The sequence below is a fragment of the Mucor velutinosus genome, assembly GCF_035048745.1.
Source record: "Mucor velutinosus strain NIH1002 chromosome Unknown tig00001542, whole genome shotgun sequence".
Classification (NCBI taxonomy): domain Eukaryota; kingdom Fungi; phylum Mucoromycota; class Mucoromycetes; order Mucorales; family Mucoraceae; genus Mucor; species Mucor velutinosus.
Window position 1 is genome coordinate 1396247 of NW_027041924.1, and position 26842 is coordinate 1423088.

Sequence of the window (26842 nt, forward strand, 5' to 3'; positions counted from 1 at the left end):
AATTTCTGGATAATAAAAATCCTCAACTCATATGACACTTGTTTGTACAATATAGACACACATCAATACGATGCTACCCTAAATTAAGTCTATTTTCAAAATTCATGCGGGGTCCACACACAAACCAATTTAGTATAAAAGATGCCTCTGCTTTGCCTTCATCTCCCCCTTTTTTTTTCTCTCTCTCGCAATAGCAATTCTTTATTCGATCTTCATCTTTTTACCTTTTCATACATTTCTATTTGACATAATGAAACATCTTTCGTTCATTGCTACTACAGTCTCCTGTATTGGTGGTTTTCTGTTCGGTTATGATATTGGTATGCGATCCATTTGAAAACCTTTTTTACAACATGACAATTGATCTCACTGTTTCATTAGGCGTCGTTTCTGGTGTGCTTGCCATGCCTACTTTCTCGACTTTCTTTGGTATTCAAGGTGATCCTGGCACTATTGCTCATATGAAAGGTGACATTGTCTCGGTTTTACAAGCTGGCTGTTGCGCTGGTGCCTTGTTAATCAATTTCATGGCTGGTAGGTTCAACTCCTTGTTTACTCCTATAAAATTCATTTGACTGACATACATACGACCATAGATCCTTTTGGCCGTAAATGGTCTATCGTTCTCAGTACACTCGTCTTTATCGTTGGCTCAGTCATGCAAGTCGCTGCTCAAAACCTTCCCACCATGATGGCTGGCCGTTTCTTTGGTGGTTGTACGTATTCCACATGTCGATATGCTATTTGACAGACGATTCATTGATTGTGTATAGTTGGTATTGGTGCATGTTCCATGTTGGTGCCCATGTATATCGCTGAAATCGCTCCTCGTAAGCTGAGAGGTCGTTTAGGTACACTTTGGCAATTCTTAATTGTGTTGGGTATTATGGTGTCTTACTGGATTGATTATGGCTGTTTACGTAATATCCCCACTGGCCATGCTCAGTGGCGTGTTCCTCTTGGTATTCAACTTGCTCCAGGCGCCATCTTGTTTGTCGGTATGTCTTTCTGCCCCGAGTCATTGAGATGGCTTGCTCTCAAGGGCCGTGATGAAGATGTCAAAAAGAACTTGATCCGACTTCGTGATTTGCCTGAAGACCATCCCGAAATTATCGAAGAGCTTCAAGAAATCAGCGCAGCCGCCGCATTTGAGAGAGAATCCAAGTCAGGAAAGTGGTCTGAATTGTTTCAACGCAGCAACCTGCATAGATTGTTCATTGGCATCATGCTTCAAATCTTCCAACAGTGGACTGGTACCAACGCCATTGTAAGTAGAGGGCAACATTCACAAGGCAAACAAGGATCTCATGTATATATATATATATATTTTGCTAGAATTATTATGCGCCAGAAATCTTCAAATCAACCGGTCTCGATAGCAACGAAACTGAAATTCTGGCAACGGGTGTATATGGTATTGTCAAGGTCGCCTTTGTGTTCATTTCATTCTTCATGGTTGACACCAAGCTGGGCCGTAGACGTACATTGATGATTGGTTCAGTAATTATGATGATCGCATTCTACATTTGTGGTGGTATGATTTTGGGTATCGAGAGGGATAATGATGGAAAGATCTCTGCTGCTGCAGGAACTCAAGTTGGAGCCAAGGGCATTGTGGCTATGGTCTGCATCTACGTCTTTGCAATTGGATACGAATTCTCTTACGGTCCCATTGTTTGGGTGGTGTGCTCTGAAATCTATCCTACTCGTATCCGTGCCATGGCTCTATCTTTGACAACTGCTTTCAATTGGGCCATGAATGCCACCATTGCAAAAGTTACGCCTATCATGATTACCAACATCACCTATGGAACTTATTTCTTCTTTGGTTCTATGGCTGTTATCATGGGTGTGTTTGTGTATGTTTTCTTACCAGAGACCAGAGGTCGCTCCTTGGAGGAAATGGACGAGCTCTTCAACAAAGGCATGGTGTTGGCTTACAAGGATACCTATGTTGTTGATAAGGAACAAATTAAGCGGGATGAGGAAGCTGGTATTTACAAAGAGTAATCATCTTGTAATCAATTCTTTCATCTTGTAATTCATATCATACTTTTTTGTTTCTCTCTTTATCCCCAATTTACGCATATTCCTATATTTTCTATGTCATATTTAATAACAATCTGTAACATTATATATAATGCTTTTGACATCTCAATAAAATCATGAGTCTTACGCTACATACATTTTGGATTGTGGTTGGACTGTGGTTGCTTTGGGTTATGCTTTCAATACGATGAGGTTATCAGACACCAAAACTTCAAGAGATCAAAGTGACATTTTCTTTCAAATCATTGGAGATTTTGCTCTGTAAATTCTTGAAAATCCTTTTCTTAGTGATTGCATTAATTTGGTTATATTGAGCCATTGGACGTGTAGATAAAACCCTCTTGGTCGACCAAAAAAATACAGGGTTTATGGGGTTTTTACCTGTTGATTACTACCTATTTGGCTTGGGTCAAGCATTTGGCGCAAGAAACATCAAACAATTCATTAATAGTATACGAATGATTATACTTTGGATGGTTCTCACCGAGGCGAGGCGAAGGTAGAGAACCAACCTGCGCAGCGGCAGCTCGCCCTACCGATTGCCCTTGTGTATCTTATCAAAACACTACTACTTTCATTTTGACCCTCCACTTACACATGGAAACCCTTCATATTATCTGTGGGTCTGATTCGTATGTGGTGCTCTACATCCATATACACGTAGCTACTTCATATACGGGCCAGTATCATACAGGTATTATCCCTTTTTAGTCAAGAGTGTGTATAATACAGCAAGTCCTGAGCGCATTTGAGCTGCGTTTTCTCGCTTTCAAGGCCATTTTAGAATGTCTGAATAGCACCAAAAAATTACTCTCATCTAGCACTTGCTTCCTGACACCTTTGCTCAACTTTTTGAGGATCAAAAAAACATGGACAAAAATCGACCAAAAAGCATGAGGTACCCCTCATGTTTTTCATCGAAAATCAAACGATTGCATTTTTCACCTTGAAAATAAAGACTTTTACTATGGTATATATAAAATCAAAATGTTTCTCTCGATCCAAAGCAACCTCTGAAACACTTTTATGAGGCTTTCATATGCAAAATATGGTTATTTTCGCTAAAAACATCATTTCAAATTTTATTAAATTGCTCAATAATTTCAGCCAAAACACTTATTACAGTTAGCACCATTGGAAGCGCCTTGAAAAGTACTTTAAGAATGTATTAGGAAGCGTAGGGTGATCATTACAACTTATATAGTCGAATCTCCTAAATAAATTAAAGAAGTCGAAAAAGGATAGAATCTGTCCAATCTTGAACAGAAAAAAAAAGCCGAGTTTGAATTATTTTTGGCTGGTGTCGCTGCTGCTGGCTGGCCCAAATACCTTTCTGTTGATGATAATAAAGGATTGCGATACTGATTAAATGGGGATCATAGAATTGAAAGGGCAATTGCTTAGCCCAAATACTTTTTTTGGGGGGGAGGTTTATCTCATAATTATATGCTTAGCAGCTCCTTCAAACGGGCATACAATAGTCTTAATACCAAGGCTTTAGCATCAACATAGGACGTGAAAAAGCAATTTCCCATTCTTGATAAAATGCGCAGCATAGCTTTGACACTTTGCCAAACCACAATGAATCACCTTGTTATCAAGTGGATTTAGATACAGCGTTTTGCAACACCTCAACTATTAATCTATTACTCGTAATTGTTTACAATTAACAAGTATCGATACGTTTGACATGAAGCCTTTTCTCAAAGAGTGCTTATTTCAAAAACCATCCGTTTCTCAACAGCAACTCTTCCAAACAAGAATCCAATTACAGTCTCGTTGTTTGTCAGCCTAGGATACGTACATCTTGGCCGGCATTAAGCACTACCCCCTCCTTCTTTTGACTTTTCCCTTGCTTCACTTCAAGTCCAAGTATTGCTTTATCATGTTTATTCCGCCACTGGTCGATTTAGCTTTACTGTTTCATACCAAACAAAACAACTTGAACATTGAAAGGCTATACGAGTAGATATAGGGTCATTCTTAACTTTTATTAATGTCCCATTCATAAACTTCAATAGTTTGATCCAAAAGCCCCAGCACCAATTCGTCTTGCCCGTCCGCATTGATGTCGCCCAAGGTAACTGCATGTGGCCAATCTGATGTGCGAATATGACATATTTGCTATCAGCGTCATGAGATAAGTACGCATTCATTATAATCAGACCAGACTTTACCTCTCCATTCTGGTAAATCAATACCTCGTTTGAATGACCGGTACAAATGATCATATCTGTTTCATTCTCATCTAATGCAGAAGGACGAAATCGTATAATCTTTTCCAAACAAAATCCAACTTTGAACCATTGGAATATCTAAAACATTGAACCGGGATGAGTATCTTGCAGTATCGTTTGTTATATGGCTAGAGTATACCTCAAAATCTACCATGATGTACACACACCCATCTTTTCCAGCCATCAGCACTTGCTGGTAATCTAGTTTGTGTGATTCGGTGCCTTTCTTATTGTGTTGGTTGACCTTGAATCGTCGCAAATCTTTTGAATTTAAAAAGTTTCCAGCACACAGCTAAGTACATTTCTTAGTAAGGAATACCATCAATCCATAAAGCACCTACCGAATGAATGACGCTTGGCGATCTGATTGATAGTACTCTCTCTCCATTCTGTATAAAATGCACTAATGGCCAGCCATCACACACTAAAAGACACGCCATGTCCATCCCGAATCTATCTTTTAAAACAGTTGAAAGTGTACATCGAATTGAAGGTGATTTGCGTCCTGTCTATTAATTAATTAAGATCAAAAACGAATTCTTTCAGGGCTCGTCTAGTCTTTACCACACCCAATGTTGCTAGTTTAGCGGATTCTTCTGCTATATTGATCTTCCATAATGCATCATGCTGCTGAAAGCTGGTCAAGGATCCATTGATATCGCCTGCAATAATCTCACATCCACCTGCCAAGTCGCTGTGTATATTCAAATTTGTAATTGCAGATCCTAAATCTCGTTTGCTCAGAATCTGTTGTCGAGAAAATAGAGTAACTATGCCATCGCAATCTCCCACAGCAAGATCCAGTGCACCAAACCCAGTCAAATCGTGCAATAAGATAGATTGAATAGATCCTCCTTTCGTTTCTAATAGGCCTTCTACAGGCTGACATGTTTTGTTAGGTTCTTTAATGCAAGTTGCTTAGTTGCAGAAATGGTCTACCTTTGTTTGATTCAGAATAAGAACGCGTCCTGCTGTTGTGCCAATGAGAATATCGTTTTCTTCACTGAGCTCTTCAAGAAACGGCTTTCCCACAGCGAGGCAGTTGATCGAATCGGATAGCCTATTCGACCATAGCTTTTGAAACTGGAGTGTAAACTTATTTTCGAGTGAGTTCATATGAAGCACCAGGACAAGAAGGTCGGCAATGTGACACATTTCAAGCTTTTTTTTGATCAAGCTTGCATTAAACTGCCGATGACATGTCCTAACATGAAAATCAATGTGTCTCTAGAGAGGCATTTTACTTATAGCTTGTATCCTTAGTTACTAAACAACTTGGTAGTAGAGCAGGCAATACCAATCTGCTCGCAAGGTACACGGTATGTGATATTGCGCCAATGTGAGTCTCAACTAAGGTCATAGACTGATCGAAACACTTTTACACTTGTAAACACATGAAGACATTGCAAAAACTACCTTTTGAGATACTTCAATGTGCTAGCAGCAGATAAATATAGATGCTATTTCGCTTCTATCCATTCTCTTAATCAACATCTAGGCAAATGCAATCCATTATGCAAATCCAGGTACCAAAAGTAGGTGACCAGTTTTCGCATCACTAAGGCAGCAATGATAGGGTGGCTTAAACATTGACATGAATATAGAGAATATTGACAATTCTATAGTTTTTTTTTCTTTTGAATACTTTTTTTCTGTAAGCTTGATTCAATATGGTTAGGTGAGTCAATTTCCCTTAAGCATGATGATATCTTTGCTAAAGTTTAATAGTTTTCAATGTGATGGTTGTGGCGATGTCGTCAAGAAACCCAAGTTGAATCAACATGGCAATCGTTGTTATGCAACTTTTACCTGTATCGATTGCTCAACTACTTTTCAAGGAACATCTTATCAATCACATAATTCTTGTATGACCGAGGCAGAGAAATTCCAAAAGCACATCTATCAAAATAAGGTGAGATCATTTTGTGCTTGTCATTCAGGAACAGCTTGGCTAATGTCTCTGTTGTATTAGAATGCTCCTGCTGCTGCCGCACCTGTCAAAAGCAAGCCAGAGCCCAAGAAGGCTGCTATCTCTACCACCAAACCTATGTCTATTGTGGATCAATTGAATGAAAAGAAGAGAAAGGCCGAAACTAACAAAGAGGAAGAAGAAAAGTCTAAATCTAAAAAGTCAAAGAGCAGCAGTAGCCTGTCGGAATGGAGTGCTGATGAGCTGGACAAGGACGAATCAAAGAACTTGCAAAACGCATTGAAGCACATTTTGAAGGGAGGCGTAAGTAGTTGTGTTTGTTTGTATATACTAAGCGGCCTAATGTCAAGCACATGCTTCTCATAGAAATCATTGGCATTAAAGGATGTTCGTAAAAAGACAATTGAATTGATCGAAAAGCACCCCAAATACAAGAAATCCGGTAAATCAGATTTGAAGAAGAGCTTCGATAAAAAGTTCAGTTTGACTTTAAAAGATGATAGCATTACCTTTGCATAGATACAATAAACTAGATTTCGGGAATAATATCCCTTTACTACCTGTATATTTGTTAACATGTTGATTTGTCGCTGGACGATTTTAATAATTCACCTATTGTCATCTGGACCAATTGAATTAGAGTTGATAACGCATGATACAATTAAAAAGGCTTGCATCTTGAGGCGAAAGTTGTTCTGCAATTGACTATAGTTAGAGCTGCCCTGCATGACATGTATGGCGTTAACGCTAGCATCAGATTTTACATTGCTAGGACTGAGCTGCCTGTCAGAATAACAACGATAGTCTGGACATTGATACATTTAGGTATTGATTTGTAATCAACGCAAAAGTGCAGTAAGATCCGGGGGTTGTACTAATTGGAAGCTTATATAATAAGGGAATTGTTGTCTTTAAAGATCTGCAGGCACTCATTCTACAATCAGAAAGTACAATGAATCCCCCAAATAGGATTGATCGGATACAATAGAACACTTTGGAGAGCAACAAAATGCATGCTACTCAACTTATCTAATCAATTCAATGAACCCTATGGCAGTACCATCACCTGTCAACCTATTAGACCAAGGCTGATCCAAAGCAAGTATAGTAAAAAAAAAAAAAAAAAAAAAAGTGCTCTGAACCATTATATTCCCGTTTGTGTGCGTGCTCAGTGTACACCAATGCTACCAATCGTGTTTCTATTTGAAATATTTGGCTTTACTATGCTTAATGTTTCCTTGCATGGCCGCCGTCTTTTGGTTTTTGCCAGTGCTTCCATTCTACGCTTCTAACCCAAACATCAAAATTGCACAAAATTGCAGTTTCCAGTAATGAATTTGCCATGAATACGCTCTTGAATTGTACACTGCTCATTAACACGTCAATTCGCAAAGCTGATGCTATCTCTTGAAACGCCTTACTCCAGCTTATCTGTTTACATTTATTTTCTCAAGAATTCATGGTAAATGATCCCTTGATTCAAGTGTTTTGAAAGAGCAATTTATGGTTATTTTCTCATTAAATGCCCCTGCATTGTACACATGGTCTGACATGCTTTGTGACCAACAAGCGTCAATTCGTTCTATACTTGATTCAATAATTCAGCTAAGCTGAAGGTCTGTTTGGCTATTTTTTTTTTTTTTTTTTGTTACATCGCCTTGTTTTCGCTGCAAATTCGATTTTAGACGGGGGGAAATCTCCATGATCGAGAGACAAATTGTTTGTTTTCTTCATATGTTTTTTTTTTCCTCGTTCCACCTCTTGTTTAATTTGCTGAAGGATGCATTACAATCAGGATATATTCCTTTTTCATCTTTTTACATCATATATTCATTCTTGATACTATAACCCTTTTATTCGACATAAAAAAGTTTAAAATGCCAAATATTGATTTGGCTTTCAAGCCTGTCAGTGATCAAGCAGGACGCATGGTAGAAAGTTCATGGAAGCGGATTTTAGCAATTGCACAAAATCATGTACAGGAATTTGAAGAACAAGATGCTATAGATGGATTTCAAAGAAGCTCCAATGACACTAGAAGATCGAGATCCACTGCAAATTCCAGTGTAGTGAATCACCAGATACATTCTTCAGATCAAAGTCAGACAGATTTCTACGATAGAGAGAGGCATATGGTGCAGGCATTAGATACCTTATTTACATTAGCATATGAAGGTATATAGTCAGCAGCGATGTTTTACATAGAGCCAGTTATTCACACGATATATGCTTTAGGCCCAGGTTACCTCGCATTTATCGCAACAATCACCTGTAATCTTGATCCTGACAGCCCAGTAGCAATGGCATTTCTTAGCCATATCATTGATCGAGCAGCATTACCTTCAAGAGATACCATGACTTCAGTTTCGCCGGTCATTATTTCCAAACTAAACAAGAAACCTGGCCGTATTCAGCGCATGATTTCACTGATATCGGGACGATACAAAATCGAAAGATCAGCTAGCAAAAGAGAAGCACTTCGCAATCAAATATTTCACAACACCACCAACCCGCCTACAACATCTACCATCATGGCAACTGTTCAAAACGCAGAGCAGACAAAGCTACGACTTAATGCAGCTATTCTCTGGTCTCTGCTAGCCGAGAAATTTGCGGGAGAAATGTGTCTCTCTCTTTGGCATCAAGATGTAGGCGACATGTTGATGAAATCGATATCTGATCCAGAAGAAGATTTGATGGTTCGCATATTTTCATTACTGGCTCTTGAAAAGTTTGCGCTAACAGGCACTGTCAAAAACATCATTCTCGCTCACGATTTTAATATTCGACATGTGCTGCTGTCAGTTGTCAGAGAATGTGAAATTGCAAATGAACGTATTTTTGCTTTAGCGATGGCAGAAGATGAACCAAAACTCATATCCCCGCAACCATTGACATCACTGACGTTATCTTCACTCACCAGTATGTCTTCTACTGGCATCGCATCAACCACAACAGTAACAAACGCAGCTTCAGAAGATCAAGTGCCAGCATTTTCTAATCTCAATAGTTTTGACTCGAGATTTATTCCTCCAAAAGGTCCATTGCGTGAAGAATGGGCAAAGTACGTGCAGTTAGGCTTATGCGCAAGATGGGCATTAGACCATGTCTTTATTGATGGAAAAAAGGCAGGTTTTTTTTTTAAAAATATGAAATGGCACTATTAGCATTTTACTAAACTAGATTTGCTTAGATTACTTGTCCATGGGACTTAGCCAATCTCAAGGTGATCATGAATCCATTTGATTCCACACCACACCTCAAAATTGGAGGCAACGGACTCGAAGTAAGCAATGACAAGCCCTCTTAAACTGGGCCTGCCACTCATAGATTTGATATAGCTTCGAAATGATAGACCTCATTTTGAATCCGTCAGAGCTACTGCCTGCGTGAAAAGAGAGAAATGGTACTATGAGACACTGTTGCTAAGCAACGGCATTATGCAAATCGGTTGGGCCACAAGCAGATGCAGGTTCTCTCCAGAAGAAGGCTACGGCGTGGGCGATGATTGCGTAAGCTCAATACGTGATGGCATGCTGATTATGTACTGATACAACGTCCTAGAATGGATTTGCATTTGATACCTATAGAACGGCTGTTTGGGCAGATGGCTCAGCTGTTTATCCCCAAAGCAAAGTCAAGATTCGATGTCAAGCGGGTGATGTGATAGGAAGTTTTCTCGATCTCGACAATGGATTCTGTTCATATTACATCAATGGATGCGATCTTGGCCTTACAGTAGAGTTTGAGCATCCCAACAGAAAAAAACACCATCGACAACAAGTTTCGCAACATCAGCACCAACAACAGCAGAACCGCAAGAGCTCAGAAACCTCATCCTCTAACCTCAGCGAATCCACTGCAACTACATCGACACTACACAGCCTCAGCAATTCCTCGCCAAAAACCGCCAATTCCCCATCCTCACCCACGCTGACGACATCTACATCCTCACCGCGTCTAATAGAACATTCTTCAAAGCGTAACAGCAAAAAGCCAGCCAAAGGCTTAGGCCTCTACCCTGCCATCAGTTTAACCACACATCAACAAGCGCTTGTCAACTTTGGAGAGAAAGCATGGATGTATCCTCCTCCTACAACAGCTAAATTCAGAGGCATCAATGAAGCTGGCGTGCTGGATGACGACTTTGAGAAACGAGTGATGCGTTGGGTTAAGAAGCGAGGCGTTACATCACATGGAAAATCGTACCAGCCCATGAACAAACCACCACTTCGGCCTCGTGTGGGGGCAGATGAAGTATTACAGCAAGCATCACCCGACTCTGATAGTACGACTGAAGTGGAAGAAGAGGAGGAGGAGGAGGAAGACTATGACTGGGATGGACCTCTATGTACGATTTGCTTTTCTGAGCCGAAAAACACGATACTGATGCCATGCAAACACGATGGTATTGGAGGTCGTTGTGCCAAAGTGCTGACATTATGGTAAGCTGTTCTGATGCAATGCATGAATGTGTACTCTAACGCGACGCATCTAGTCCCCTGTGCCGTACAGAAATCCACGACAGAATACCAACAACTATTACAAAAACCACATTTACTACTACAGCCACTACAACCACCACCGTTGTGGAAGAACAAGTGGTGCCTACTCCCATCTAATAAACATAATCTTATTTATGAAAGCAAATTTATTTCTACTTTAATGTGAACAAGGGATAAATGGAATTTTGTATACGATACGTGTGTGAGTAAGAGAGAGTGAGGTGAGGTAAGGCAAGGCAAAAAAAAAAAAAAAAAAAAAAAAAAGTATCTTTTTTTTTTTTTTTTTTTTTTTTTTTTACGTGATAAATACAAGGACAAAATCAATCATTTGAAGGTGAGATAGAGAGATGATGATGATGATACAAAACAAAGCAAAAAAAAAGGGGGGGAGACTTATTGATTCCAATATTGTTGTTGACGAGTAGGTTGTTGAGATTGTTGTTGAGGAGGCATTTGTTGTTGGAATTGGTGGTGTTGTTGAGGATATTGGCCATAGGAGAACATTTGAGGTTGACCAAAGTAGTTGGCACCAGCAGCGTAGGGCTGTTGCTGAGGTTGCTGAGGCTGTTGTGTTTGAGGCACTTGTTGAGGTGCTTGTTGTTGTTGTTGAGGAGTAGTAGCAGTAGCGTTGGCAGTGCTTCTAATCTCGCTCTTTTGGTTTTGGCCTTGGGATGATTGCTGTTGAGGTTGTTGTTGTTGGCCGTTCAAACCACCCAAGAATCCTTGCAATTGAGGTTGAGCAGTGTTGCCGTACATGCTCTTTTGATAATCATTCAGACCCATACCCAATTGCTGTAAATCATCGTATTGATGGTTGTAGAGCTGAGATTGCTGGCCATAAGGAGAGGCAGCACTTCCATAGGGAGATGCACTAGCACCGGTAGCAGCAGAGGTAGCAGATGGCTTACCAGGTTGTTGCTGTTGCTGTTGGTACATGTTGGGGTACATACTCTTGTTCATGAAAGGCTGACCATAGGCAGATTGTTGGTAGGCATTGAATTGGTTGGGCATGTAGTAATATTGATAGTAAGGGAGGTTGGTAGGATACATTTGTTGCTGAGGCATACTTTGGTTTTGAGCAGATTGGCCGTGGAGACCAGCATCTTGGCTGTACTTGTCGCGACTTTGGTAAGCACTGGCAGAAGTGACAGAAGGTGAGTGACTGAAAGCGGTAGGATCGTAGTAACCCTACAAAATAGACACTCTATGATTAACACACAAACTAATAAAACACTCGTGTGTACATTACCATGGCAGCAGCTCTTTGTGCTTCAGTACCGTAAATTCCATAATCAGGCAAACTACCCATAGGGTTCATACCGAAACCAGAGACACCGGTAGGAGGTTGGTTAGGCAAGTACGAGCTGTAAGCAGAAGTGAGATGATCCATGCCAAATTGCTGCTGTTGTTGCTGTTGAGGCACTTGGTGTTGTTGAGGGATTTGAGGTTGTTGCTGTTGTTGTTGTTGAGGAATTTGAGATTGTTGCTGCTGTTGAGGGGCTTGTTGGGCAGCTTGTTGCTGTTGAGCTTGTTGCTGTTGCTGAGGCACAGCAGCAGTGGCAGGTTGTTGGTAAGCGGGTTCTTGTTGTTGCTTGAGGTAAGAAGCTTGACCAAAGGTGTCATTGTTGATGGTGGCAGGAGCAGCATTCGTGGTTGTGGGAGTAGCAGCAGAGGCTGTGGGAGCGGATGAAGTGGTAGTGGCAGTAGTTTCGGGAACGGAATTGGTCTGTGCAACGGGCTCTTCGACAGCAGCGGTGGCAACAGTGGTTTCCTTGACACTAAATGAATTGTTTAGCATGAAAAGCGCGAATTTCAGCAACATTTGACACTTACGTTTCTTCGACAGCAGGCTCATCATCGACATTCAATGAACCAAACTTGACATCCAAAGATGAAATGGCAGCAGATGAGCTGGTTGGTAACACAACGGGCTCTTCTTGGTTGAGAAGACGTCCGCTTATGGTATTTGATTCAGTAGTGGTAGCAGGAGCATTGACAGCAGCACTGTCATCTTGCTTCTCTGGGCTTTCGGCTTCAACTTGTTCCTTGTGATCGGATGGTTCTTCTTGCTCCTCAACGTTGGTAGATGTGGTGGTGGTGGTAGTAGTAGTAGTAGTAGCAGGGACAGTAGAGTCGGCAACAGGAGTAGATTCGTGAACAGGGGTAGACCATTCATCAACGGAAGGTTCATTAGGGGCATCCCAGCCGCTTGTAGATGATGTTGTAGGAGCATTCCAAGCATCTGACGTCGATGCGGGAGCTTCCCATTCGTTGGAGGTAGTATTGGAGGTATTGTTGTTTTCGTTGGATGTAGGCACAGGTTCTTCGACTTTAGGCTTTGACCTAATTACGATTTTAGGGAGTAACAAAAAAAAAAAAAAATTAATGTCTACCCTTGCAATACACACACACATATACACATTTATAACAACTTACTTGAGAAGACTTGCCCAAGTCTTTGGTTGATCATCATTAGCATTATCATCATTAGAGGAAGTAGTTGGGGCAGGGGCCCAATCATCAGTGGCAGCGGCAGCGGCGGCAGCGGCGGCAGAGGAGTCATTATTATTGCCGTTGGAGTTGTTCCAACCATCATCGTTCGTGTCGTCTTGTTGTTGCTTTGAGGATGCGATGGATGCCCAAGAGCCAGAGGTTACTTCATGATGGGTTGACTTGGGTTGATTGTCCCAGGATACGGGCTGGACATGATTTGTCTTTGGTGTACGTGTACGTGTATTAGATGGTGCTGCTGTACAATGAAATGTGTGATTAATATATGACCAAACAGCACATGTTTTCGTTTTACCTTTTCCGGGTCGAGGAGCTCTGTCGTTATATGTTCTCTGTTGTGTGGTTTTGCTATCACGGTATGGAGTGATGGTACTTTGTTGTTGGTGTGGAGAGACACCTGTGGTTGCAGCCTTTGCTTTTTGTGCTTCTTTCTTTGACTTTTTAGTCTTTACTTCGCCCCATTGATTAGCGTGTCCTTTTTTTTTTTTATGGATGTAGCATGTTTAGACTTGACTGTTTTGCTCTCACGCACTCTCTCTCTCTCTCTCTCTCTCATACACACACACACCAAGCACCTTACCTTCACTAATTCTGTCTATGGTTAAATCCAGGTCACCGTTTGCTTCTTCCAATACAAATAAGAGGTCGTCGTCTGACCAGTCAGAGAATAGAACTTTGAGGGTGGGTAGCTTTGCAGAATATTTAGACTTGAGTTTCTTGAGGTCGTTTTGGTCAGAAGCAGAACCTTTATTCCTTGTTGTGTGTGATGAGCGTGTTTCGTGTGAAGTCATTTTTGTATTTTTGATTTTTTCAGGCGATAAAAAAAAAGTTCTACACATGTGTCTCGCTTCAATTGATGCTCTTTTGTCTGTCTGAGCGTCATAGTTACCTTTTTGTTAGTGATTCTTTGGAATTCCTTTAACCCTTGTTCGGTTGAGATGTGAAGAGAAATAGCAAAAAAAGGTTTAAAAAAAAGATATTTTTTAGAAAAAAAGAAAAAGGAAAAGAAAAAGGGAAAAAAACTCATAGAAATATAGCCCACACAGGTCTGCTGCTGGGACCAAATTGCAATTTATACATCACTGTACTATAAATTGAGACATTTCCGTATTCACGTCACTTGCCATTGGGGATGTTGTATATATATATATATACACATGGCAAAAAAAAAAATTTATTCGCTTAGAGATGGATGCTACCGTTCGTGTTGTCGGCCAAATGCTTGTTTTTCTTCTTCTTGACCAGCAAGTTTACTTGGGAATGATTCAATGCATAATCCTGATCAGCATCTTCATCGTCATAGTCTTCTTCTGTGTAAACGATTTGTTCTTCGTCAAAGCCATCTTCATCCACCGCCGCTGCTAAGCGGTCTGTCTCTGAAAGCAATGTACCAATCTCATCGGCTCCCGACTTGTGCTCCTGCTGCCATGACAGTAGCAACACGCCAAACACAGTGACAATCACGCCAAAAATGACGTTCATCAACTGCCAAACCTCAAATCGATGCCATTGATTGTAATAGACGAGTCCATTGAACAGGCACGAGACATTGAATGCGCAAAACGACAGCGGGATCAGGACCATGGTGTCGCATAAGCGCAGACCCTTATTCAAGTAGAATAGCTGTGGTAAAGTAATAAGATTAAAATGCACTTGTGTTACACATCCAGTCTTTCTTGTATCATGCTTTTACCTGGAGTCCACCTGTCAAAATCATCATGACCAGCAAGAACCATGTCAAGGGATACTGCAACTGATTCTCTTGCGATGTAATGGATATAATAATGAGTTCTATTCCGCTTTTTGCAAAGAGCATGCTTTGGCTGCTCACATTGCCCGACAGAATGCCATAACTAGATGTCTTTTTGGTGAGTGGGGATTTTCCACTCTTGGAGTAGCCATTCAAGCTTATTACCTAATTCCAATCCAACGCTTCAAATCTGTCAATGGATAGCCATGTATCTTCTTATGCTCCATTTCCTCCTTGAGTTCGATTTGAACACAACGGTATTCCAGGTAATGTGTTACAAGCATCAATGCAGCAATGATAGTTTCCAGAATAGTAAAATAAATGATAAAGCCTGACTTTTTGTAGAGTTGGATCAAATCACTCAAGCTATGATTTGGCTCGGGTATCACACCAAAGAATCCCACTAACAATGCGCCTAACGCAATAAATGCAGTTCCTGATAATAGTCATCAGCATACACACACACACACACACACACACACACACACATAATACAAACAAACAAATCAGAGACTTACCCAGAATGCTTTGCTTTGATAGCGGGTCATCCAACACAATATTTGCGGCAAATGCGTTAAAGGCAAGATTCATGGCTCCGATGGGCGCTAGAATGACAATGGGCAGGTATCCGATGGAGAAGATGGATCCAACGGTATTTGCAAACAGAAAAGAGAGGAATGCAAATAACCACATGGGCCGTTTGTATGCACTTCGTCGTAGTTCACGAGGTAAGAGATCATTCAAGAGATGTGATTTTCGTTGAAATGATAGCGCAAATGCTTGAATGAGGTTTGTAATGACGGATACACCGAGGCCAATCCAGAATGTGGATGTGTATCCAATGTCTTCTGGATCGTCGTTTGCTGGAAAAGGTGGTGGCGATTCCTCAATGCGTGTTGTATAATTGGACATGGTGTGATGTGATGTGGTTAAAGTGAAAGAAGAAAAGAAAGAGAGGAATTAGCGTGCAGAACTTTAAACCATCTATTGGGATTAGATACTCTGTCTCCATGACGATCATCACGTGTTGGCATGAGTTTCCCTTCAAAGGATGTTCTATTTTACCCGGAAAACTTTTCCTTTTTTTTTTCCTTTTCGTTTGTTGGGCTGCATAAAATAAATGACTGAAGAACAAACCGCATTTCAAAAAGTGATTACACGCTCATACACAGATGTACATGTTGGAAGTGATGGCATTGATACAGCTCAGTTTCTTGAAGCCACCGATGGCATGATCAACATGTTTGGCAAGTGTTTGTTATTGGTGAAGAGAGATATTTAATTAACTTGGTGCTTTGCAAATGCAATATTAGACCTGTTTGGAAGCAGTGCATTCAGCGTGGTTCAAAACGACATGAGCAACAATGTCAAGAAAATCAGGGCTCGCTTCTTGGAAAGTCCATTGGAATACAATACATTGGAACTGTTGATGGCCAAAGAAGCACACTTGAAGAGACGCTTGGCAACAGAGGCACTGCTTTGGTTAAAAAGGTATGCGCAGTGCAAACATCTGATAGGGTCAGCAGCTGATGTACGGTAATGTAGAGGCCTTGACTTTACAGCGCAATCACTCATGCATAGCATAAACAATCCAGGCGAAGAGCTAACTGTTTCATTCTCCTTGGCGTATGACACAACGCTGAGACCTCATCATAGTTTTATTGTTCGCCCGATTTTTAATGTATGGCAAAAAAAAAAAAAAGATCAAACGACAAACGAAGCTGACCCATGATTGATATTGTAGCTTGCCATGAACGCTTGTCCTTGGAGAAAAGACTTTTACGAAAACATTGGCGTGCAGAATGAAGCATCTTTAGCATTGATGCGAGGCTGGCTGGAAGCACTTTTAAGGTTGATCGATATCTTAAACAAGGTGTTTGAACAGAATCCTGCTTACCTAAAGCACTAGAGTTGGAAGGATTGAATAGACCTTTTGTGTTTCATACTGACTGAATAAATGAAAGACATGATTTGTAATTTATACTCCCTACTAAATGCTTATAAAGCGCGTTAACAAAAGGATAGTATGGCAGGATCATTGGTGTTATTGGATATAAAATTGCATGATGAAAACAAGAGACTAGCGGATAGCACTTTTTCAATACGCAATGAACTTTCAAAAGTATCAATTACTTTCAAAATGAGGGTATGGCTCTTGTCAGCAGCCATCAAAATTCAATTGAATCCCCGATGTCCACATTCTCAAGATTGGACGGATTCTGCGCAAAATCGACTCAATTGATTTATTTTGCAGGATTCGACTATGTGAAGTGTGGTGATTATCTCATGCTCCCTTAAGCTTTCTTGGGGCACTTTTCAAGGTGCATCCAATGGTACTAATTGTAAAAGATATTTCGAATAAATTTATTGAGTAATTCACGAAAAATTAAAATGAGGTTTTCTGCCAGTATGTCGAAATCTCACATATAAAAGCCCTCACAAGCAATGTTTCAGGGGTTGCTTTGGATCGACAAGAACATTTTGATTGCATATGTACTATAGTAAAAGTCTTCATTTTGGAGGTCAAAAAAGCGATCGTTTGATTTTTGATGATTTTTATGAGGTATCCCTCATGGTCTGGAGGCGATTTTCGACGATCCCAGAAAAACTGAGCAAAGATGCTAGCAAGTAAGTGCTGGATGAGAGCAACTCTTTGGTGTAGTTCTGGACGTTTAAAAGGGCTTCTAACACGAGAAAACACGGTCCAAAGGTATCCATATTTTGCAGTGAATTGCATATATTTCAGTAGTCAAGGATAACCCCATTATGCTATCTGCCCAGACATGATTTGCTCCCATTGATATAGATGTGGAATATCACAGAAGAGTCAAATCTATAAGCTTGGAGGCTTCTTCCATGGTATTGTAAGATGGAGAGCTCTGCATTCGTAGGATATTGAGTAAAGCTTACAGTATTTTGATAAAATGAGTGGAAGCGACCGACACCACGAGTCCCCGCATCGCAGATGAGTGCTCAACGAAGCTCTAGAGCTAGAGAGAACCGCCCAAAGCGTAAAAGCATGTGTGCTTTAATAAGCACTTGGAACAATAACTGGTATTGCAATGTGTACCTTCGATACGATCTACTGCCATTGCATGCAATAAAGCGCTTTTTGATACTTGCATAACATCGCTTTATAAAGCTGCTCACTGTTTTGATTCTGAGAAGCTGCAACGCTTGATATCATGCTATGAAGCTTTTCAATGCGACATCAGTGATAACTAGTTGAAGCACCTGGAAATATGAACAATTGATTGCATTGTATGGCCCACATTTGAGAGTTCTACAAGACAAAGCTGAAGCAAAACGTACATCTGTAAAAGCGTATCATGATTGCATATCCAGTGTTGAAACATGCCAATCTGATTTAATTGATTGGTGCCATCACCAATAATCCCAAAACCCTATAAATCGGGCTTTATCAAAATATACCCTATTCATTTCTTTTTTCTCTTTTTCCTTTTTTTTTTAATTTTATCAAATAGTCAATGGGTAATACGAACTCGACAGAAGGAAATAACGTGGTTGCTTCATATCAACAACAGAAAGAACAGCAAGCACAAGGACAAGGCAATACAAAGCAAGATCAACCACCACAAAGAGAGAGACGAGCAAGCAGTAGTAGTACAACTTCCAACAACCCAAAGCCGACCTCTAATTCCACATCGACATCATCCTCCACAACCTCTATCACAAAGCAGCCGCAGTCATTTGAGTTTTCAGTGACAGAGCCTATTCATACAGTATCAGAGCCTGAGCCAATACCACCCACTACGCATCATTGGTCTCCCAAAGAACCATCTATTCAAGAGGATATCGATACAATGAAAGAGGGAGACAAAGAGCCTGAAGAAGTAGCCAATACACCTTCAAAAGCTGTGCCAGTGTCTAATACCAAATCAGGCTGGGTATCCAGTACTGGGGCAGCCAGTCCTTGGTACGGATCCTTATCATCCTCCACCTCGTCCTCACATCACCGTGCATCCATCAGTGGTCCTTATTATCGTACACGCGGCATGAGTGTCACACGTGACTCTGAAAACGATGAAGATTTGACAAATATCATTACATCGACAAGCTCAAACACGGCAGCAAACAGCATTAGCAATACTCAACAAACGTCGCCAACAAACAGCACACAAGCAGCATCAAATGCCTCAACAGCAACAGCTGCAGCTACAAAAACAACAACACCGACAACAAATCAGGGTAGGGTTACATGTAGATTGAAACAAGGTAGCGGCAGCATATGATTAATGACGACTGGATTAGGTGTACCAACGATCATTACATGGACACAGGGTGGTAACAATGTCTATATAACCGGAACGTTTAATGGCTGGAAACACAAGATCAAATTGGTAAAAAGGTATATATATATATATATATATTGAGATGGATCATCATCACTGCCATAGAAAGAGATGAGTAACAGCAGCTTGGCTATAGCACGCATGACTTCAGTGCAGTATTGGACTTACCACCTGGCACTCACCGCCTCAAGTTTATTGTGGACGATGAATGGAAATGCTCGAACGATATGGAAACAGCAACGGATCCTGATGGAAACCTAGTCAACTACTTGCAAGTGTTGGACGAAGACGATGAAGAGAACAATGACGAATTTGGAGATAACGATTTATCGACCGTATCGTCATCAGGGTCCCTATCAATGGTCGAGAACAAGAAATACTCCAACGTGATTCCCCCTGAATTATTGCAATTGGCATCTGTCATGTCAAACAACGACCAAAAGGACGACGAGGAACTACAGCAGCAGAGAAAAACTCTGTTGGAATGGGAAAAGAAGCAACCGCAGCCACCTGGATTGCCGCCTCATCTAGAGAAAGTTTTGCTGAACTCACATACTGTCAGTGAGGAAGACAATTCAGTTTTGCACGAGCCCAACCATGTTACCCTCAACCACTTGTACGCTTGCTCCATCAAAGACAATGTTATGGCATTAGCAACAACATCGAGATATCGTAAAAAGGTGAGTCTGCGGTACTCGAGGCACATGTGCGCACGGCTAACTCTGTTTTCAGTATGTAACTACCATGTATTATCGCCCTGTATCTCCCAAGAACTAAATAAACCCCTCTCCAATGTATCATATGAAAAAAAAGTACATCATGCTTTAATTTAAAAATACATGCCCTAGACGACAAAAAAAAAAAACATGTCATTTATGCAAACTTTTCTTGTGCCTTGTTGACCTTTTCCTTGAAAGTGGAGATAACCTCATCAGGCTTCTCGGCCTTGAAGATACCAGTACCGGCAACAATGACATTAGCACCAGCATCAGCAGAGGCATCAATGGTCTCGAGAGAAAGGCCACCATCAACCTCAATGTCTAATTTGGGATATTTACGACGCAATGCCTCCACCTTGGGCATACATTGAGCCATGAATCTTTGGCCACCGAAACCAGGTTCGACTGTCATGACCAAAATCATATCACAGTTTTCAGCAACTTCACCCAAAACAGATTCGATGGGAGTATTGGGCTTGATAGCGACACCAGCTTGCATACCGGCTGCATGAATTTGCTTGATCAAGGCCAGTGGTTCCTTGGTAGCTTCGATATGGAAAGTGTACATTTGTCCACCAGCCTTAGCAATATCATCCACCCATTGAGCAGGGTTTGAAACCATCATGTGGCAATCTAAAGAGTCTCATCAGTAACAGGCTCTTATTCAAGACGCCTCGAGTCTACTTTACCAAAATAGGCTTCGGTATGAGGACGAATGGCAGAGATGATAGGAGCACCCCAAGTAAGATTAGGAACAAAATGACTAAATGACAGGTTAATACAATGGCTGATAAAACCAGTGACAATGTAGTGCTTTTTTTTTTTTTTTTTTTTTACCCATCCATAACATCTATAATTAGGAAAGAGCAAAAAGTGTCAGTTTCTATTTTGAAAACACGAAAGAGGCCAACATGAAATATGGACTTTACCAAGATGAAGCCATTCAGCGCCATTCTTTTCCATACGTTTGGCCTCTGCAGCCAAGTAGGCAAAATCGCAAGAGAGCATGGAGGGAGAAACCTTAGCGACGGGCATAATGTACGTTTTTATATATTGTTTTATAAAAGATGAAAGAAAAAGGTGCCATGTGATTTAGAAATGCCTCTTGTTTGTATAGCCTCGGATTGATCAAAGACACACGGTCACGACAAAGATTCAGTCGATAGCGATGATTAGGTAATGTATCGCTCCGCAATGGCATGGCCTTCGTCTGCTTATTTCATACAAAAGCATCAAAGGTTTGAAACAAGTGGTGCATTTGTTTACATTATGCGGTAAAAAAAAAAGCCTGTTTCCACACTGAAGATATTTAGGAAATCCATAGCAACTAAATGTCATTTTTTTGACATGGCCCCTTATTTGGATAATTTTAATGCTTTATTTTATCAAAAAAATTAGTATAACGGAGGTATGATCTTTGCGTTCTGCAGCACTTGAATCAGCGAAAGTAGCGAAAAGACTGTGGCCATACATGTCAAGTAAAACGAAACAGGTTCAAACATCAGCTTGTTTGTCAAATCCCTCCAAAACGCGTTGAAATACTGGTAGAAATACTCGTTGGCACTCACCACAAAGTTAAAGAGATATTCATCATAGTCTTCCACATGCACAAACGACGATGTGCAAAAGTTCTTAAAGTCGCCATACCGCATATCCGATTCAAACATCCCCTCCTTTTGTGCCATTTCAAAGTCTTGAAATGTGGGTATAAATGCGGACAGAGTACCCAGATAAGTTGCCAGAAACACATTAATTCTGTAGTCCACGCTGACGATGCCTCCCAGTCCTCTCATGATGGAATCCAATGGCGGCACACAAATCTTGAGCTCTTCTGTTGTGATAATGAACATGTTGTGGCTACTACTTGCTTGATAAATCCGCATTCTCTTTCTGGATTGTATGAAATCAGAGAAGCTCCTCATCCTCTTGAGCTCATTTTCGATATGACTCACCACTCTTCTTTTTGGGACAATGGAGGTTGGGATGATGGTCGTTGTTGAAGCTGTCGACTCGCTGGCCTCCTTCAACGGTCTGCATTTCTTGTCGTAAAAAACGTTGTATACACGGCACCCTTTGTGGCTCTTGAGGTAAAAGTGTGCTACAAAGTCGTGGTAAGCTGTGGTGATATCAGGATTCTTTATGGTATTGTCAATGAGAAAGAATACTGATAGATCCAATCGACATTTCCGCAAAAACATCCTCAACAGATTGAGAACATTGTGCTTGAGTGTATTCTCCATATGATGCTTCCAATGCGGTAGTTCTCGATCCAAGTAGATGATGAGGCAGTCTTCTTTAATCGGCAGGAGAGCCCTACGGACATCAATTGTGCTGGATATGGTACCATCAAGTATTGCCAGTGATGCGTTTACCAAGGTATTTACCAGAGTCTCATATTCCCTGGAGTCATAGGCACCGTTAAACCTTGATTGCAGTTCAACGAGTTCATTAACCTCCTCTTGAGGGAGGTTTTGAAAGCACTTTTCATCAGGCAGCTGGTGAGACATTACCACTTTAGAAACGAGAGAGAAAGAGAAAGAGAAAGAGAAAGAGAAAATTACAGGAAAAGAGACGGAACTATCGATCTATTTAGAGTTGTTCAGAGGTTTGACAATGGCATATAAGGTTGAGGTTGGACATGGTACAAAAAGTGTCCACATTGAGAATGTATGTAGATCACCCTCGCACCAAACGGAACTATGATTTGAAGTGTATTTGTAAATGCCTTTGAAGGTATCACTTGGTAGGTATGTCTATGGGATCAACTGCCTCAACAGATGTCTGTTTCTCAAACAAAAAGACAGAGTATTCAAGTTCGCTTCTTAATGTGTTTATTGCAGTGATTTTGCATCGTTTTTGCAAATCACTCGAGATGTGCATGTGAGGCTGTGCAATCACTGCGCCTCATTTCAATGATAAATGATCTCCACATCACTCATTGCTAGCATATCACGTTCTTTGTGATTATAATAGCATTTGGTAAGTAGTATGGAATGATTGGACATTGATGAAAAAACGGTACACCAGATACATCACATGTAGCACATCATTTTCGGCTGTATCAAATCTCGGCTCTCCGTAGACTACGTAGACTCTGGTTGATACATGTAAAAGAAGTGACACTGTGCGCAAACTATTCAAATAGATACAAGAATCCTGTTTATGGAGCGTCTTGTATCAAAAGGACAAGCGATTCCAGCGGAAAACCACTTTCAATCAATAAAAATAAACTTGAGTAACGATGACGCCTCAAGTTCAATGCTTAAACTAGAAGCATTTGTTTCTAAATCGCCATTGTTCTTCTGTATGAATACTAACAATTTCGAATACATTGTATAACATTCCTAATGCAACATTCACAAAGCTGAATAGGACAACCTCATTAGCCACATTAGCTTCTATAGACAAATGATTGCTTAAACGCATAACAGTTTTTTTTTTTTTGAGGCTAGCAACTTCTGTCAGAAGTATTATATATCGTCGAAATCAATTGTATATATTTATTAGCCAATTTGTTTGACTTGAAAAAGTATCATAGGATGAGTGGGTAAGCCAGTATAACAATAGCACAAGCCAAGCAAATGTATACGTTTGCAATGGGATCAAGATTACATTAATGCAATTTTTAAATGCTAAAGATGGCAGCTCATAACAGCATCAATCCGTTGTATGAAACGAATCGTTGGGCATTGGAAGCAGAGCTGCGCTCTTTCAAGTGATGGTTCATGCATTGGCGTGATACAGCAATTATCAGAGGCACACTAATATGGTGTATATTGTCAGATGAGAGTTTTAATTAAATGGTTTTTAAGGTTTGCGCTATCGCTTAGTGTGGCAAATGATCAATTCAAGCAAAATCTAAGCAGTTGCCGCAACAGTTTATGGGGTCATTGTCGTCGAATGCAAGTAGCAATCACACTATGCATGCAACAATGATAAACAGATTTGATATCGATATAAATAAATCAATTGATGTGATTTTCAAATGATTTGCAACCGTATATTAATGCTATTCCTTAAATGTAAATTGTTAAATTGTGCATCTGAAAATTACCCAATTTCTAAAATTAAAATGTTATTTTGACAAGTGATATGCTTCTTTTTTTTATTGACCTTCACTTGATAAACAAAAAGAAAAATGTAAAAAAAAAGGATGGAGGGAGTGGATGATGATCAAGCAGACACTTTATGACCAATGGGGCCAAAAGCATTGCGATGGTTTTTAGTATTTGCAGAGGGAATGAATGGATGGTTTTCGAGCAATTCTATCTTGGACAATGGAGGTCGAAAGCTTGAAATAAAGGAACGGAAAGGTCGTTTGTTGGGTATGTTAGTATTGTAATTGAAATCGACTTTGTATAGGCATAGAGGGTCAGCTTGATTTCGTTTAGGTATGATGTCCAAATCTAAGCCTGTTGAAAACGGAGAGTACCAATTCTTCTTTGCTGTCTCTTTTGCTATCAATCCATCGCCTTCATCCTCACTATGGACAGGTGTAGGCTCAAGAGAATACAAGTTCAATGGCTGTTGTACAGATTTGACATTTTCGTTGGTGGATGATGTACAAGAGAATGTTGGAGAAGGAAAAAAGTGGGTAGTAGTTGCAGGGTCAGTATTTACATTTGATTCTTTTTTCTTTGGTTGATTCTTCTTTGCACTAGAAACGCTTATCCAATGGCCAACTTCGGCTTCTTGCTTCTCTTCTGCCGCTGATTTATTTACAATAGTCGCTGTTGCTGGTGGTGTCGAAGGAGAAGATGCTACTTGAATGGATCGGGGCCTGTGTCTTGGTTCATTGATTGCAGATGTTACTTTTTTGGTCTTTCGTCTTTTGGACGATCTTTTCTTCAGCGGTTTTGCAGGTTCAATCAGTTGTGGTGAGCTGTTCGAGTCTGGGACATCCTTTTGCTTGATCGTATTTCTCTTTTTCTACAAAATTAGGGTTAATTGTATTAAAATCTTTTTCGCTAAATAATAATCCGCCGCTTGAATTGATCTTCCACCACACAAAACGTCGCCCTCCTGCCCCACCCCCACCCCAGCAAACAACAAAGTCTAAAGCCAAAAAGATTTTTTTTTTTTGGCTCATTCGATAGTACAGACAACGGATGCATGGGCGAATCAAGGGGAGCGACAAATAAAAGGGATTCATTAGAAATCATATATTGTTGTATACAAATCTCCTTTGGAATCTCCCTTCTACAATGAAAATAAAAGCTAAATATATTTGTAATACCTTCAATATAATATAAACTGCATATGCGATTGATAAAATGGTCCATGTCATTGGTGATTGCCGTAATCGAGAAAACAGTCGAATTTTTTTGAATTGTTTGTTCGTGTTGAGATTGCGTTGATATGGAATTGAAATATCTGACGATACATTTCTAATTGCAAGCAATTGTTGTTGTTGTTGTTGTTGTTGTAATACATGAGGAATTATAGCTGTCGTTGTTGTTGTTGCAGCAGTTTGAAAGAGCCAACTATTTACATGTGAATAAATGGATATCACAAGCATAGAAATGAGTGAAATCATAATGAGCAGTACAGGAGACAGGACAACAAGCGATGTTATCTGTAACCCTCGAATTGTACGCATTGCAAAATGAAAGAAAAAAGAAAAAGAAAAAAGGAAAGTACAATAAACTTGAAAGAAATAAGAAAATGGCCCAGAAAAAAATATTTTTTATTTGTACTGGTATTTCACAGAGCGCTTCCACCACCCAGATGGCTTGCTCTTTCTGCTTTTACCAGGAGATGTTCTTGCAAGAATTGTACGCATGTCATTTATTAAAACTTCTTTTTAGACATGGCGCTGTAATGAGGTGCCTCTCGAGAAGCAATTTTCATAAACCTATGATTCAATTGCTCAGATCTTTCCAAGTATTTGCTGCTGACAAAAGTTTTATAATCCAATACGAAACCAGCAACTGACCAAAAATAAACTGTATATTTATACAGATATGGCATGTAAAGAAAAATAAAGAGAAAAGGCCCTATCTCATAATCAAAGAAATCAAACAATAGGTTGCATTGTCCCATTGTTCTCTTTTGTCTTCATTTCATGCAGATCTCACTAAACTAGCTTTCATCATTGACACAAGCCTCAATGAAAGAACTGCGTATCAGTGCCTTTTGCATGCCTGAATACCAAATGATACACATTAGAGTCATGTCCTTAAAAAAGCCTCGACAAAGTATTTTTCTTTAAAGTGACTCATGTTTATTTGGAGCATTCAATTGCTACAGCTTGTGTCTTTGATTGGGATGCTGTCTGGCAATATGTTTGTTCCTGAATCGCTCTTGTACCTAGAGATCTTCCACTGTCTATATTGAGGGAAAAATACTTTCTTTCCTTTTACAAATTCATGTCTCTTTTCTAAACTGCCCATTCAGATGGTATAGAAAGACAATCATGCAAGTTTAAATGTATTATGCTGAATGCCTCGTGTGCTCGCTCTTGCCTAAAGTGACGCATGATTGTTGAAGCATGTCAATTCGGGTCAAAGTCAGTCATTTTAAGTACACTTTTAACTTATAAAAAAAACCACTGTTTATCAAGAGCAAATGTATGATAAATTTGAGGCTCTAACGATTGTATCTTTGTCAAATAGACGCAATGTTGGTATATGTGCTTGAAGTCGATCGTTTTATAATGCAAGATACATCGGTGTTATAAATATTTTCAAACTCAGGCATTTTCTGATCTGTCAAAGCTGCTTGATTATCTTTCAGGGCAACGCACTAACAAAGATAATAATCAGGCAAAATATGCTTCAATGCAGACTAAACCATTGGGGTGTTGTAGAAATGAGAGGAAAATTGCAC

At 40.1% G+C, this 26842-nt stretch overlaps 11 protein-coding genes across 11 annotated transcripts; 5 read left to right on the forward strand and 6 right to left on the reverse strand.

Annotated features, from left to right (window-relative positions):
- Positions 1 to 250: 250 nt before the first annotated feature.
- ANP1_1 (Mannan polymerase II complex anp1 subunit) lies at positions 251 to 2010 on the forward strand (the record flags this gene model as incomplete). Its single annotated transcript, XM_064824434.1, has 5 exons — positions 251 to 320; positions 382 to 534; positions 597 to 716; positions 774 to 1267; positions 1336 to 2010. 5 exons carry the CDS (start codon positions 251 to 253, stop codon positions 2008 to 2010), a joined length of 1512 nt encoding a protein of 503 aa, XP_064677370.1.
- A 2022-nt stretch (positions 2011 to 4032) lies between these two features.
- On the reverse strand, positions 4033 to 5402 carry ATC70_005138 (uncharacterized protein; the record flags this gene model as incomplete). Its single annotated transcript, XM_064824435.1, has 6 exons — positions 4033 to 4173; positions 4227 to 4364; positions 4426 to 4578; positions 4628 to 4795; positions 4851 to 5168; positions 5226 to 5402. The coding sequence occupies 6 exons, from the start codon at positions 5400 to 5402 to the stop codon at positions 4033 to 4035; spliced, it is 1095 nt and encodes a 364-aa protein (XP_064677371.1).
- Positions 5403 to 5956: 554 nt separating this feature from the next.
- Positions 5957 to 6735, forward strand: ATC70_005139 (uncharacterized protein; the record flags this gene model as incomplete). Its single annotated transcript, XM_064824436.1, has 4 exons — positions 5957 to 5964; positions 6015 to 6198; positions 6259 to 6519; positions 6583 to 6735. The coding sequence occupies 4 exons, from the start codon at positions 5957 to 5959 to the stop codon at positions 6733 to 6735; spliced, it is 606 nt and encodes a 201-aa protein (XP_064677372.1).
- A 1358-nt stretch (positions 6736 to 8093) lies between these two features.
- Positions 8094 to 10838, forward strand: ATC70_005140 (uncharacterized protein; the record flags this gene model as incomplete). The annotated part of the gene is made up of 6 exons (XM_064824437.1): positions 8094 to 8391; positions 8452 to 9344; positions 9410 to 9502; positions 9558 to 9728; positions 9781 to 10661; positions 10715 to 10838. 6 exons carry the CDS (start codon positions 8094 to 8096, stop codon positions 10836 to 10838), a joined length of 2460 nt encoding a protein of 819 aa, XP_064677373.1.
- Positions 10839 to 11114: 276 nt separating this feature from the next.
- ATC70_005141 (uncharacterized protein) lies at positions 11115 to 14023 on the reverse strand (the record flags this gene model as incomplete). Its single annotated transcript, XM_064824438.1, has 6 exons — positions 11115 to 11909; positions 11971 to 12499; positions 12555 to 13064; positions 13158 to 13470; positions 13528 to 13707; positions 13813 to 14023. The coding sequence occupies 6 exons, from the start codon at positions 14021 to 14023 to the stop codon at positions 11115 to 11117; spliced, it is 2538 nt and encodes an 845-aa protein (XP_064677374.1).
- A 391-nt stretch (positions 14024 to 14414) lies between these two features.
- On the reverse strand, positions 14415 to 15894 carry ATC70_005142 (uncharacterized protein; the record flags this gene model as incomplete). Its single annotated transcript, XM_064824439.1, has 4 exons — positions 14415 to 14855; positions 14926 to 15085; positions 15148 to 15418; positions 15501 to 15894. The coding sequence occupies 4 exons, from the start codon at positions 15892 to 15894 to the stop codon at positions 14415 to 14417; spliced, it is 1266 nt and encodes a 421-aa protein (XP_064677375.1).
- Positions 15895 to 16102: 208 nt separating this feature from the next.
- On the forward strand, positions 16103 to 16891 carry ATC70_005143 (uncharacterized protein; the record flags this gene model as incomplete). Its single annotated transcript, XM_064824440.1, has 4 exons — positions 16103 to 16229; positions 16296 to 16473; positions 16528 to 16663; positions 16727 to 16891. The coding sequence occupies 4 exons, from the start codon at positions 16103 to 16105 to the stop codon at positions 16889 to 16891; spliced, it is 606 nt and encodes a 201-aa protein (XP_064677376.1).
- A 1579-nt stretch (positions 16892 to 18470) lies between these two features.
- On the forward strand, positions 18471 to 20072 carry SPT3 (Transcription initiation protein spt3; the record flags this gene model as incomplete). Its single annotated transcript, XM_064824441.1, has 4 exons — positions 18471 to 19191; positions 19255 to 19351; positions 19432 to 19975; positions 20028 to 20072. 4 exons carry the CDS (start codon positions 18471 to 18473, stop codon positions 20070 to 20072), a joined length of 1407 nt encoding a protein of 468 aa, XP_064677377.1.
- Positions 20073 to 20168: 96 nt separating this feature from the next.
- IZH3_3 (inc metabolism membrane protein) lies at positions 20169 to 21049 on the reverse strand (the record flags this gene model as incomplete). Its single annotated transcript, XM_064824442.1, has 4 exons — positions 20169 to 20647; positions 20704 to 20777; positions 20852 to 20864; positions 20944 to 21049. 4 exons carry the CDS (start codon positions 21047 to 21049, stop codon positions 20169 to 20171), a joined length of 672 nt encoding a protein of 223 aa, XP_064677378.1.
- Positions 21050 to 21408: 359 nt separating this feature from the next.
- ATC70_005146 (uncharacterized protein) lies at positions 21409 to 22521 on the reverse strand (the record flags this gene model as incomplete). Its single annotated transcript, XM_064824443.1, has 1 exon — positions 21409 to 22521. The coding sequence occupies one exon, from the start codon at positions 22519 to 22521 to the stop codon at positions 21409 to 21411; it is 1113 nt and encodes a 370-aa protein (XP_064677379.1).
- A 1666-nt stretch (positions 22522 to 24187) lies between these two features.
- atp12 (ATP synthase mitochondrial F1 complex assembly factor 2) lies at positions 24188 to 25613 on the reverse strand (the record flags this gene model as incomplete). The annotated part of the gene is made up of 2 exons (XM_064824444.1): positions 24188 to 24943; positions 25251 to 25613. The coding sequence occupies 2 exons, from the start codon at positions 25611 to 25613 to the stop codon at positions 24188 to 24190; spliced, it is 1119 nt and encodes a 372-aa protein (XP_064677380.1).
- Between the last annotated feature and the right edge of the window lie 1229 nt (positions 25614 to 26842).